The sequence below is a fragment of the Esox lucius genome, chromosome 19 (genome assembly GCF_011004845.1).
Source record: "Esox lucius isolate fEsoLuc1 chromosome 19, fEsoLuc1.pri, whole genome shotgun sequence".
Classification (NCBI taxonomy): domain Eukaryota; kingdom Metazoa; phylum Chordata; class Actinopteri; order Esociformes; family Esocidae; genus Esox; species Esox lucius.
In genome coordinates, this window is record NC_047587.1 from 25657385 (window position 1) to 25671908 (window position 14524).

The following is a 14524-nucleotide window of genomic DNA, read 5'->3' on the forward strand; positions in this document are numbered from 1 at the left end:
GCCTCATTGATTTGTTGGTCACTCATAGCATGAATGCAACCAATTTTTCATTATTTTAAAATATGTTTGTGTCTTTAGCCAATGTGTGGCACACGTGTGTGTAGTTCACAAAGTAAGGATATAGCCCTAAAGTGTTTCGCTGTTATAATCTGGTTCCCAACAAAATTTGAAACAAATAATTATTGCTTTTTATACAGATGGTATACGACATACTCGAATTTTCAGGCCAAACCAGCTATAAAGTTAAGATGAATGTGACATTCTCCCTTTAGGTGTTGGCTAACCAGTAACAGGGTAGCCTACATGCAAAAATCGATGTGCGCAATAGCTGGATGGGGACAAAGTTAGCCTGAAAGTCGGTGGAACCTGGTTCAAATATGTCGCGATTACCCAGTGTTGGTTACCCCTCCGAATTTGCTTGGAAACACCGGAGGAAAATAATAATAATCATAGAGCATGACCATGTGACATTGTGCAAAAAAAGACTGGGCACTTGCTAAACGCGCTAACACTAATTAACATTAGGCTACCTCTATTTTCCATTGATAGCTTCACATAAATTTTGTTTCTCATCCAGCTGTGTATGAAGGACCATAAGTGTATGCACTGGCCAATTCAATCCGACAGCCGACCACAATGTACATTCCCTTTAAAGGACATCCTGGGGGACTCAGAAATTGTTAAATCTGTACAGATTCTAAAATAAAATGCAAATTCGCAAGAGTTTGACTTTGATAAGCAGGGTAGGCAATAGCTTTGTAAACACAAAATAAATCAGTGGCTTATTGCTACCTCTTCCGATGGTTAGAAAACGGAGGACCATCCCTTTAAACAAAACTTGATGATTCCATTAGGACGGTGGAGAGAGCAGCGGTCTTTCGAGCAAGCATACTCGCAACCGCCGCAAGCTGGATGAACGATTTTTTTCATTTTCTTTGACAGTGGATGCAAACGTGCGATTTGACACTTTCTTCTATTTGGCTTCAATACTGTATTCTTGGAAGGATACTGCAACAAACCGTGTGACATAGAGGAGAGAGTGTTAACAGTTTAGTGGAGACAGGAGCTCTGGACGTTCATGAGGTGGATTGCGCCGCATTTGGTGGGCTGCTCCTAGCTTGGAAAATCCCACCATATCCCTGACATTCATTCCAAGCTGAATCTGAACGGGCAACTGACACTAAGATGAATGCATTATAAAAGAAAAGCATGGAATAAAGGCTGACATCGAAGGAGTCCTGACGAAAAAATATTTATTTTTCTGGTGTAAAAGTAGCCTAGCATAGCCTAGCCCTACTACTGCTTGTTTTAAATAACCTACACAATTTAAGTATCCTGAGAGGGGCATTGCCTACTCTAACATCACATCACAAGATGTCTGTTCCGGTAAGTCTTCTTAAGACTATTATTATTTGTATTCATTTTATGGAACCCAACCATGTAATAGTGTTACATCTCGTATAAACTTTCATATTTACAGAGGGTTGTCAGACAGCAGTGTTTGTACAATCTGCCAAGTGTCATCTTCGTTGCTGCCCTGGCATGTCAGGGATAGGTAGGCTACTGCGCTTGTATTAATTTATTATATTGTAATAGTCTACCACTGTTGCAAATATATTTATTATTTAATATCAATGTTTCTGAGTGCGTTTCGTTGGTTGCCACAGCCTGTTTGCAACCAGTCAAATTTGACTCCGTGCTAATGTCGTAGCCTACCCAGAGTTTTGTCCGTTACGTTTACTAGAATTATTTATATATTTTGAGTCTGAGCCAGTACTACTTAATGCTTAAACATTCCTAAAGAATATATGCAGTTTTGTCTTCTGTTTTCTTTCCTGTTGTTTTGCAAACAATCATCCAATAGACTGCAAATCAGTAACAGTTTTGTTTCCTAGTAACAATATCAATACCGTCCTTGGACAGATTTTGCCATGTTTCTGTAATGGGTGTGGAGATATTTAGGATATGACTGTTCACATTGAGCAAGCACTGTTCTGTTTAGCTTGGCATGCGGTTTTATGCATTCAAATATCTAAACCGGCATGCTCTAACCTGTGAGGATTCCTTCTGAAATGTGTTTCTCGACATTAAGTTTCTAGAGACATCCTTTCTTTGCATATCATTTAGCAGACAACCATATCTGGAGATACTTAGTGAGTATATGGACATTTAAAGTCTTTCCTAGTGGCCTCAGGTGGTAATCGAACCCAGAACCATGGCTTTGCTAGCCGCATACTCCACTAACTCCACTGCATGGAACAAACTTGAGAGCTAATTGCAGGTGTACAACAGATTATTTTCAACAGTATTATTTTGCAGTCCTAGTGTAATAACTCTGTTAATACAACACTATAGCTTTAATTATAACATCTGGTGTCCACTTGGTACCGGATCTTCTTATTGGAAGTTAAAGCATCTTTTCAAATAATCCAGTGTTGTTGCTTGGGTGCTGGGTTTCTTTGTTGGGTGGTCTGCCAACATTCTAATAGGCTGGGTGTCCCTGTGGAGGGAATCCTCCTGCTGTATTTGATGGGTTAATTCCTCCAGTCAGCCATATTATGGAGGAAATTAAACCAATGTTTGGATGGGATCAGCCTGCAGAGTTAAGCATGCTTAGGTGAACATGAAGTCCCAGTGGTAGCAGGGATCCCAGGATGTTAAATACCCTGTCATTCTCCAATCACATGTGTGGCTTTTTTCATGCCTCTCTTGATATTATGGATTTAACATTAGCAGTTACTTGTCCACTGAATAAAGGAGTAATGCATAGAAGTTTAGCATTGTCATATCAGAGGTGTTTTGGGCATAGGGGAGGTGTTTTGAACAGGGATTTCCTGGTCTCATAGAGCACTAGCGCCTCCCTCAGGTGGCTCAGTACCCGCAAAGCTAACTGTATTCATTAGGTGATTGAGACCTCCCAAGCCAGTGGGACTTCCTGTTAGCAAGTGCAGGGTGTGAGAGGCCAGAATGACTGGCCACCTATGTAGAAGGCTTGCGGTGATCATTAAATCTTTAAAATCATTTAGGAGTTGTTGCAATGAGATAGAGCTGTAGATACAGTAATGTGCCTAAGTCTTAGTTATTTTATTTGGGCATTTCGTGTTTTTTTGGCTTTCAAACGCTGTACAATGTTTATACCAAATACAAATAAGAATGAATACAATAAACAGTAGGAAGTAGTCCTGATGTTGCCAAAAAGATTATGGATGTCTTATTAGGTGTCTAGCCATCTCACAAGATATCAGTTACCTAACAAGAACGTTTTGTACATTTCTCCTTAGGAATTTCTGTGCCTTATTTGACTGGAAAGTGTGGAAAAATAGAGGGGAGAGGTTTTGCTGAAAGAGCAGTGGACCTGTTTCAAACTCATGCTGCAGTACACACGTGTGTTGCAGGCACTGGTCCAGACCACTCTACCAAACAAGGCTGCAATTCTTTTGGGATATTGCATTGACATTTATTTGTGCTTATTTCTAATCTTATATAGGGTTTTTATGAGCAAATAAACACTTAGTGCCCAGATAAATAGTTTTAAACAATGTTGTATGGCCTAAGACTTTTGCCCTATTCTGTACATTCGGATTTGATGAACTGGGGGGTGGGGGGTGATATTAAAGCTAGAGGCCTTAATGTTTCTAGGCCCACTACTGCTCCTCAGAAAAAATATCCAGGTTACACAGCAAAATATTTAAGCGCATATATACATGTAAAATGACCACACTGTAGAGCATGTTAATAGTAGCGTTTCCTGTACATACATACATAGGTTCTGTGCATACATTACATGCATTGCAAGGTTTCCCAGCGTTTCCCGTACATACATACATAGGTTCTGTGCATACATTACATGCATTGCAAGGTTTCCCAGCGTTTCCCGTTCATACATACATAGGTTCTGTGCATACATTACATGCATTGACACGTGAAGGATATGCCGTGTGGAGAACGAAGTGTCCCTAGTCATGTAGAACATGCCAATCTTTCCATGAGATCACGTCTCAACTCGGCTACAGCCTCCGTCGCCCGTCTCCCTCCACTGCAGCCAGCAGGCAGTGTAGGACACGAGGGACATGAACGGGACGTCTGCAGGGACTCTATGGATGGCACTCTGATACGTCCCTTTCAGGAGCCTGACATTTGGTGCTTGTCATGGGTGTGAATGACGCTTCACATACATATTCGTAATTGGTGCTGAGGCAAGCCTTTGCATTTCAATAACCCGGATAAGGCCCTGGCTATTTGTGTGGGTTGCCTGGGCAACAGTAAGCCATCAGGCTCCCCTTGTCAGAGTGTCGTCCATCAGGGTCCGGGCTGCTGTACAGCTCCATAGCACATCAAGCCTGATGCCCACCGGTCATCCAACATGGATAGAATACATCCCCCGCATCGATACACCAGCTCCCATCGACCAGTTGATATAGCCTGTTTGTAATTCAGACACACGCGCACGGAACTAAACTCACACGCATCGACACACAAGCACTCACACACACGTCTCCCCAGCTTGGCCGCTCTCAGCAGATTTCAGACATTCTTTTATCTGTGTTTAAAGGCGCCTCCTCTTTAAGCTCCCAGTTGAAATGTACACACCAACACACACTGGAGCTGGGGAAGCATCGTACTCCAGCCGCCAGCTGACACGTCCATTTGTTTACAACTGACAGCCCAGCAGGAATGATCATGTTTATGCTACAAACCACTGACAAACCAGCTACAAATATGAATAGGAATTTAAACAGATGTCTCTTTTATCTACTAATGTTGCATACTAAATTAAATGTCTTCAGGTTTTAAGCGGACTATATACATACAGCACCGGCTGCTCATAGTTCGGTTGTTCCTGGTTCCAACATCCCTGTTTCGCTGAAGGGTCAATCTGCTAATATGTCTGTTTACGATCTCTTCCGCGGTCCTATAGGATTCAGTAATGGTATTGACCAGGGCTGTGTTTACTAAATGCATGGCTCCAGTATTGACGGAAGGTCTGCCCTGCATCCATCAGACCCAGCCGTCTTCCTACTACACCCATTGGCCCACCCGCAATCAGCCCATCATAGGATCCTCCACTAAACGCCATGCTTTGTGACCGGTTGATTTGATCTGATCTAGTGAACGAGTCCTGTTTTAATTCTCCCCAACCCTTGGTTGGACTGGCAGAATTTCAGGCAGAATAGGTGGCACCGGCCTTTTTCAAGGCTAAGCCCCGCTGCTGAGAGGAGGGCAGCGGACTGGAGCAGAGCAGTGTGTGTGATGAGTCTGTGTGTGTGTGGGGAGTCTATGTGTGGTGCCTGTCCTCACTCACTCTCAGTCACTGACACACAATGGAGGAGTGAAGCCACATTCCTCCTCCGGGTAACCCTGGGGAATGGACTCTCCTCACTCACCTGCTCCAGAGAGCCTGTGTGTGTGTGTGTGTGTGTGGTATGTGGGACAGTGGGACTCCTACTCACTGTATGTGAACCATAACGATGGGGAGCTATGGCAGGAAAAGACTCCTCCACTGTTCTCATCCATCTGCTCATCCCTGGACGACACCTGTGGAATATTCTGCTGTGTGTGGGAGGGCTTGTGTGCTCTGACGTACTGTACGTGTGTGTGTGTGTGTGTGTTGGGAGGGTGGCTGTTCACTATTGAAATGGTATTGGGTGTGTGTGCGTGTGTCAGACAGTACAGGAAGCGGTGTGTTTCCCTGTTCAGTCTGTCTGTGGTGGTACCAGTGTTCACCGGTCAGTACACTGTAGCGAGGTTGTTCATTCTGTTGGACCTTGTACTTGCTGCACACGCCACCCTGTTGGCTGCCCTCCTCTACATCTGTCCTTCTCTCTCCATCCATCCCCCTCTAGCCATATCCTTTCCTCTTCCTACTCTCTATTGTCCCCATCTGCTATTCGTGTTTATCCATCATCTGAAAACGCTCGGCTGTTCTGTGTATAGTGTATTGGCCAGACGTTTTGGTGGGCCGTCGTTTCATTTTAAAACCATGTGTCAGTTTCCTTACACTGTCTCCTGGTCTGTCCCCAGTGACCTGCCCCTTCCAGGCAGACAGACACCCTGTTGTCAGGACTATCAGACCTCCCCTCCCGGGCCAAAGCACCGTCATAAGACACAATCTCTCATTGGCCTCCCTGAGGAGAAGTCTGTACAGTACTTATGCTCTTGTATTGTGCTGCTTAATACCAGCCTGTGCGAATTTGGGGCAGATGTGGCTTCCCATAGGCCTGACTGACTGACAAGAAAGACTGGGAGAGAGACGGGAGATGGGGGGAGATGGCTTTAGAGGGAGAAGGAGAAAGACGGGAGATGGAGGGAGATGGCTTTAGAGGGAGAAGGAGAAAGACTGGGAGAGAGACGGGAGATGGAGGGAGATGGCTTTAGAGGGAGAAGGAGAAAGACTGGGAGAGAGACGGGAGATGGAGGGAGATGGCTTTAGAGGGAGAAGGAGAAAGGCTGGGAGAGAGACGGGAGATGGGGGGAGATGGCTTTAGAGGGAGAAGGAGAAAGACTGGGAGAGAGACGGGAGATGGAGGGAGATGGCTTTAGAGGGAGAAGGAGAAAGACTGGGAGAGAGACGGGAGATGGAGGGAGATGGCTTTAGAGGGAGAAGGAGAAAGACTGGGAGAGAGACGGGAGATGGAGGGAGATGGCTTTAGAGGGAGAAGGAGAAAGAGGGAGGGAGAGAGAGGGAGGGGGAGCAGATAGAGAGAAAGGGGGAGGGAGGGAGCCGTAACCGGAGGGAGATAACAGTGTAAGGAATCATGGAGGTTCACTTTCAAATATCCTGCCAAAGGAAAGACCACAAAAGAGACACTTTCTCTCCCACAGATCTTGCAGAACCACAAATAATTAATAATAATAACCTCAAAGTTTATCTCTAGATTTGTGACCCTTTTGCAAGAGAAAAGGGCCAACAGTGGAGAACAAATATTATGAAAATCTCTTTATTACTTTTCCATTGTCGTTCATTCTTGCACCTTGTTACAACACTGTACATAGCTATTAATATAACATTTTAAATAGCATTTGTGTGTGTAGTGTTTACAGTACTTAGAATTTCTGTATTTTTTCATATCCACTTTATAATTTATATTTTTTCATGTTCATCTTTTTCCACTTGCTTTGGCAATACAGTTTTTTCTCCTAAGCCAATAAAGCCTTTTAAATTAAGAGAGAGAGAGCGAAAGAGAGAGAGAGACAGAGAGAGACAGAGCGAGAGAGAGAGAGAGCGAGAAAGAGAGAGAGTGAGGTTCCTCTTAGGCTGCTGTGTGGCTGGTCTTTATAGGAGTCCCATTGAAACCCAGGGAACTCTCATTGCCTCCTTGTCTGACCGTCAGCTCATAGTAACTCTCCTACTGCATTGTCTTCCTGCTCTCTAAATCACATCATGTCATTATGTGCCTCTCATTAAACAGGCATTCTTGTGTCTTAATGAGAGGGTAGAGCTTCGTATGTTTTCGTCAGTGTGAGGTGCAGATGCTGTTGTAATGAATGACATGCATTATGCATTTCTGTACTGCCACTGTGGGGAACAGTACGTTGGTGCAACACATTCAGCATGATGCTGGAGGTAAGCGAGGGTCAAATGGAGCAGCTGTCAGACAGACAGGCAGACAGACTGACAGCAGGAGACAGCGTGTGTGTTTTGGCTGTTCCCCCCTGCCAAAGCGTCCCGTCTCCGGACCCGTAAATCCCCTGGCTGATCTGCGTTGTGGCAGCGTTAATGGCCGCCCATCGATCACGCGCTCATGTGTGAGTTATTGTGGACGTGCTGGATGTGCCACAGGGTTAGGGCGGGCTTACGCACTAGGTTACCTGGGAATTGGCCAGTCAATATGGCAGAAAAGGACCAGGCGCCAGTCCGGAGAATTGATCATCATTTGAAATGCAAAGCTGTTGGCAGCCGAGCTGAGTGAACGAGCGAGCGGGCCAACTGAAGAGCATGAGTGGGGAGGGGGGTGGGGACAGGGAGAGAGCAGGATGGAGACGGGATCTACGGAGGAAGGGGAAAGAGTAAAACATTCCAATGCCCAGTGTGCACTATTCCTTCAGCAGCCACAATACTGTTAGAATAAATCAACTGGGTTTTGCAGCTCTTAGCTAACCCCTCCCACATTCAGTCCCATAAACCCTGATGACCTTACAGCAACAGATCCATCCAACACAGGACTGATGTTTCCATCTAACACAGGACTGATGTTTCCATCTAACACAGGACTGATGTTTCCATCCAACACAAGACTGATGTTTCCATCCAACACAGGACTGATGTTTCCATCCAACACAGGACTGATGTTTCCATCTAACACAGGACTGATGTTTCCATCTAACACAGGACTGATGTTTCCATCTAACACAGGACTGATGTTTCCATCTAACACAGGACTGATGTTTCCATCTAACACAGGACTGATGTTTCCAACTAACACAGGACTGATATTTCCATCTAACACAGGACTGATGTTTCCAGCCAACACAGGACTGATGTTTCCAACCAACACAGGACTGATATTTCCATCTAACACAGGACTGATGTTTCCAGCCAACACAGGACTGATGTTTCCAACCAACACAGGACTGATATTTCCATCTAACACAGGACTGATGTTTCCATCCAACACAGGACTGATGTTTCCATCCAACACAGGACTGATGTGTCCATCCAACACAGGACTGATGTTTCCATCCAACACAGGACTGATGTTTCCATCCAACACAGGACTGATGTTTCCATCCAACACAGGACTGATGTGTCCATCCAACACAGGACTGATGTTTCCATCCAACACAGGACTGATGTTTCCATCCAACACAGGACTGATGTGTCCATCTAACATAGGACTGATGTTTCCATCCATGGGTTGATTGGTTTCAGCTGAAGATACAAGACATAGACACTGCACATATCTGGGCCAATCCCCAGTTGACATCATGAAACTGGTTTTAGTTAAAAACCCAGGGATGGGGCAGGAGAATTGAACCAGCCTCAAATGTGTAGACCCTTATATGGATGTAAGGACTGACCATCCATTGTATTGAAAATAAATAATTGGACGCTGACACAGAAATAATTGGACGCTGACACAAGTTTTGTTATTTTCACTGTTTACCAAGATATATTCAAATTAAAGTTAAATAATGATCTTAAAGTGCAGTCTCTCAGCTTTAATTTAAGGGTATTCACATCCAAATTGATTTAGGAATCCCTCTTTAATAACCCCTCTTTTTCAAGTGACCAAAAGTAATTGAAAAAGCTGTTTCATGGACTGGTGTGGGCTTTTCCTTCATTATTTCTTCATCAATTAAGTAGGCCTAGGTAAAAGGAAGCTGTTTGGAAGCTGTTGCTGTGAACCCACCACATGTGGTCAAAAGAGCTCTCAATGCAAGTGAAACAGGCCATCCTTATGCAAAAAAAAAGACAACTATAGCAGGAACATTAGGAGTGATCTAGTCAACATTTTGTTACATTCTGAGAAAAAAGAGAATGCACTGGTGAGCTCTGCAACACAAAAAGACCTGGACGTCCATGCAAGACAACAGTGGTGGATGATCGTAGGATCCTTTCCATGGTAAAGAAAAACCCCTTCACAACATCCAGCCAAGTGAAGAACACTCTCCAGGAGGTAGGCATATCATTATCCAAGTCTACCATAAAGAGAAGACTTCACAAGAGCAAATACAGAGGGTTCCCCACAAGGTTCAAACCATTCATAAGCCTCAAGAATAGAAAGGCCAGATTAGACTTTGTCAAAAACCATCTAAAAAAGCCAGTCCAGTTCTGGCACAGCATTCCTTGATCCTAAGATCAACCTGTACCAGAATGATGGATAGAAAAAAATATGGAGAAGGCTTGGAATGGCTCTTGATCCGAAGCATACCACATCATTTGTAAAACACAGTAGAGGCAGTGTAATGGCATGGGCATGCATGGCTTCCAATGACACTGAGTCACTAGTGTTTATTGATGATGTGACAGAAGACAGAAGCAGCCAGATGAATTCTGAAGTGTATAGGGATATATTGTCTACTCAGATTCAGCCAAATACAGCAAAGTTGATTGGATGACGCTTCACTTTACAGAGGGACAATGACCCAAAACATACTGCGAAAGCAACGAAGTGGAATATTCTGCAATGGCTGAGTCAATCACCTGATCTCAGACTGATCGAGCTTAATGCAGAAAGGCCCACGAACATACAACAACTGACGACAGCTGCAGTAAAGGCCCGGCAAAGCATCACAAAGGAGGAAACCCAGTGTTTGGTTATATCCATGCGTTCCAGACTTCAAGCTGTCATTGCCTGCAAAGGATTCTCAACTAAGTATTTAAAATGTAAATTGTATATATTTATGATTGTGTTAATTTGTCGAATTACAATGGAGCCCCTGACATAAGGGGACTGTATACGAATATGCTTGCAATTCCTAAACGTTTCATACAATATTTCTAATCAACTCCTTGAAGTAAAGCTGAAAGTCTGCACTTCAATTGTATCTCAGTTGTTCTATTTTAAATCCGTTATGGTGGCGTACAGAGACAAAACACCTAACTGTAGGTTTAACCTGGGGTGGGCAACATAGCAGCAAAAAACAGATCCTAATTGTATAGAGAAGAATATGTGCTGCTCTCCTGGATTTTTCAGTTGTGATGAAGCCTTTGAGCCGACAGTACTGTCTACCACTGCTTGTAACCATGTTTAGAGGCTACACACTGTTTGTTTACATGTGCTGTGTTTAAAAACATTGGAGTAAAACAAGTTGATATTTTGGTTTTTGATGGGGTGTGACTGTTGAACTTTCAAGCTTTATTTGTTTTAGAGGGCAATTGGGTTTGGCAACCAATGAGCATATAAAACAAGATTGAAGTACTTGGACTGATGGCTATCAGTACAAATACAGTAGCTCTAGTAGTTGACATTAGCAGCATAATATCAAGCCATAAATGCAAAGTACTTTTTGCATTCTTGCACGATGTCGTCCTAAAACCAAGAAACATCAAGGTCAAAACATCCAACGTTAATAAATGTACACATACTCTGAATTGTACTTTGTACAAATGTATTTTCATTAGTGTAAAGGTGCTGCATGTGGTAGACAAATATCCCTTTTCCTTCGCTTCTCTGCCTGCAGGGCAGAAAAGTGCTTGTTGTAGCTCGTGATGGATTTTTAAGTTTTACTTCCAAGAATTAATGGAATTTAATCATTTCTGTATAGCTCTAAACATGAATGTAGCAACTGTGGATTATAACTTTAAAACCAAATGGTGAATGGCTGTTTATTAGTAGACATTATGAACTCAGTGGCAGTGCTTCTGTTCTAATAGACACATTTTCTGGGGTAAAACTAATTCCAGGAGCCCCAGCTGAGAGAGACGGTGTTTTTGCATGCTCACATTTTCAAGAAGTACCTGAGAGAGGCACTAGACCTTCAGATGTAATCAGCTTAGCCCACTGGGCCACACACCATGCTGGAGAGCACGACTGCTGGGCAGCAGAGAGCGCGCTACCAGATTAGAATAGTGTGTGTCTGTGTGTGCTTTTTTTCTGTCTGTTTGTGTTTTGGTATGAGCATGCACCAGTAATGAATCGTCTATGAGCCGCTAACAGTTTGAAGATCCTGTAATCCGTGTCCGGAGCACATGAAGAACCTCTATTTGAAGGTTACAGGTGCTATTTGCTTTTACGTTTCCCAAATCACTGAGGTATTATGAATAATGTATTCACAGGCTCAGGCGGATTCAATCTGGTGATTGATGGATTAACAAAAATAAATGAAGGTTTACTGTTAGTTGCCTGCTTTAATTCAGACATTTTGCACTGCCTGTGCCTTTTGCCAAAACATTTAAAATTTTATAGCAACCATGCTTTCTGTGGTTGCCATGGTGCCACAATGCAGTCCGGGCAGAGAGCTTGGTATACATTATACATAAAAAACAACAACGTTATTGTGTTTGTTTTGTAAACCTAATTGGGATTTTGACTGATCTAGGGTTTGATCAGTACATCATATGCTCTTGACTAGGCTTCACGATTAATTTAAAATGTATATATTTTCTTAATAGCTTGTCAGGATGTTTGATGGATTGCTATGACAACTGGTGGAGAGAGATGTTAATGGCTGTTAATAACATCTGAAGTGTTATAAACTATTATTACAATTAGCTTTGTATGGTGCACTTCCAGTTTCCTTCTTGCTGTTCCGGAGGAACAAAATCCAAGGACTGGCCATCTATCTAGCTAATTAGCCAGGTACCTATCTAGGTGATAGCTGTGGACCTGCCTGTCTCTAGAATAATTTTTACTATTCACATTCAGGAGGAATATTGCATTCAACAGTCTGTTTAGTATCGTGGGACGAAGAGGTCAATGTCATCCTTTGATGAACGGTACCTGCTCCTGTTGCAATGTGGCCGCTGCATCTTCAGTGCTGATTCTCTTGCTTTATTTTGCACCTCCAGTTGGCATTTTAGTGTCAGCAGTCAGAATTAATTTAATTATTTCTATGTGGCAGTTTTTCTCACTTCATTAACGATTTTTTTAAGCTCTGCCTTGGAGACTTTGTGTTGATGGTTCTCTTTATCCATTATTTCCCAGGGCATCTAGCTAGCATCCACACAGACCAGGCCATCTGTCTAGCATCCACACAGACCAGGGCATCTAGCTAGCATCCACACAGACCAGTGTCCAGCTAGCATCCACACAGACCAGGGCATCTAGCTAGCATCCACACAGACCAGTGTCCAGCTATCATCCACACAGACCAGTGTCCAGCTAGCATCCACACAGACCAGGGCATCTAGCTAGCATCCACACAGACCAGGGCATCTGTCTAGCATCCACACAGACCAGGGCATCTAGCTAGCATCCACACAGACCAGTGTCCAGCTAGCATCCACACAGACCAGGGCATCTAGCTAGCATCCACACAGACCAGGGCATCTGTCTAGCATCCACACAGACCAGGGCATCCAGCTAGCATCCCCACTGAGCTCACAGAGTACACATAAGTCACATACACTAGATTTTTTGGTACGCAAAATTGGGTAGGTCACCACTTCACCTCATGTGGGGAGCAGACGGAGAGCTAGAATAATAACACAGCAGAGTACCCTTGTTTCCAGAAACATCCTCCCAAACGTAGATAACATGGGGACTAAGTTAACAAAATTGCACTTAATGGGAAAACAAATTGCTGGGACATGAATTCTGTCTGGAGGGGCAAGGCCTGGTTTTGCCTCTCCTGGGGCAGAGACTTTTGGCCACCTTGTTTTTATGTCTCGTGACCCAAAATTGTTTTGTAACCCCACCATCCTGAATAGTTGTTTAAATTCCATTCTTCTCTGCAATATGAGTGTATTAAGAAGTTGAAGTAACGGCGAAATGGGGAATCTGTGGATGTGTTATAATGGAAATAAAAATTGATTGCACCATGATAGGTTTTCTGATTGTTGTGTGCATTTCAGAAGCCCAGGTTGAACTTTTCTCTTTGACCTTTAATATTACCTCCATCAACTGGGTCCCTTTCTGAACCACATCTCTTCACCCCCCCTTGCACTGCTTGTCATGTGAGACTGCGCTTAGTGGAAATGTCTCACTCTGTGTTGGCCAGCCTGGCTCTCTGCCTGACCTTTCTACTGATGGGGGCAAGGCCATGTCTGATTGGGGATTTAGAGACATAGCAGAAATATACAGTTAAATAGGATGAAAAGGATGACGAAAAGAGGATAGGGAGAGACAGGAAAAAGACATGTTGTCGGTGACTATTTCAGTCAGCCACATGGGGGACCTGTTTTGGGGACCTGTTGTGGGGACCTGTTGTGGGGACCTGTTGTGGGGACCTGTCCATCTCCCATTATTCCTCATCAGTGTTCTGCAGGATTAACATTGCTTCAGCAGCACCATATTGTTAACCCAACGTTGGGCTCCCATTTTCCGCTTGCGGGGCGACCTTTCATGCGCCTAGCGTGCCTCTTTAATGCCAGTTCCGGGATTAAGCCTGGCTTGTGAAGGATAATGAAAAGACTCCATGCGTTATTACTGCAGCTTTTGGGTGGAGAGAAAAGTAATTTATGGACAACAAAGGAGCTTGATTTGAAAGAAAATTGATTTTGAAGATGGATTTTCGATTTCTCGCACGAAATCACACTTCACAGGCTTGAGTGAAGGCCATTTTCCCCTTTAGAAGGCTCTTTTTGTGTGATTGTGAGTCAAGGAAGATTATCACAGTCTCACACACACACACACACACACTTGCTAAAACACAGTGTCCATGGCATGGCTGTTATGTACACACACCGTGTACATAACAGCCATGCCATGTACCATGACAGATTCTGACTCTCACCCACACCCACATGCATTTCTACACATGAAAACGACGTGGACACGACTTACGAAAAGTCTGCAGCCCCTTGAACGTTGTCCCGTTTTGTTGTGTCAGTGCCTCAGTCTCATAGCCTGACTGATGCAAGCCACGTGACTCAGAGTGCAGGGAGAGCTGTGACTCACTGGTCTGGACAGCAGCATGTTGT

General features: G+C 43.8%; 1 protein-coding gene across 1 annotated transcript in view; it reads left to right on the forward strand.

The window, feature by feature from the left end:
* The first annotated feature begins 863 nt into the window (after nucleotides 1-863).
* bcar1 (BCAR1 scaffold protein, Cas family member) overlaps nucleotides 864-14524 on the forward strand; it is an 83201-nt gene continuing 69540 nt past the window's right edge. The window contains exon 1 of the mRNA XM_010883855.5: nucleotides 864-1386. Within this exon, the coding sequence (XP_010882157.2) occupies nucleotides 1375-1386 (12 nt within the window). The 5' untranslated portion in view covers nucleotides 864-1374. The remainder of the gene's footprint in view (nucleotides 1387-14524) is intronic.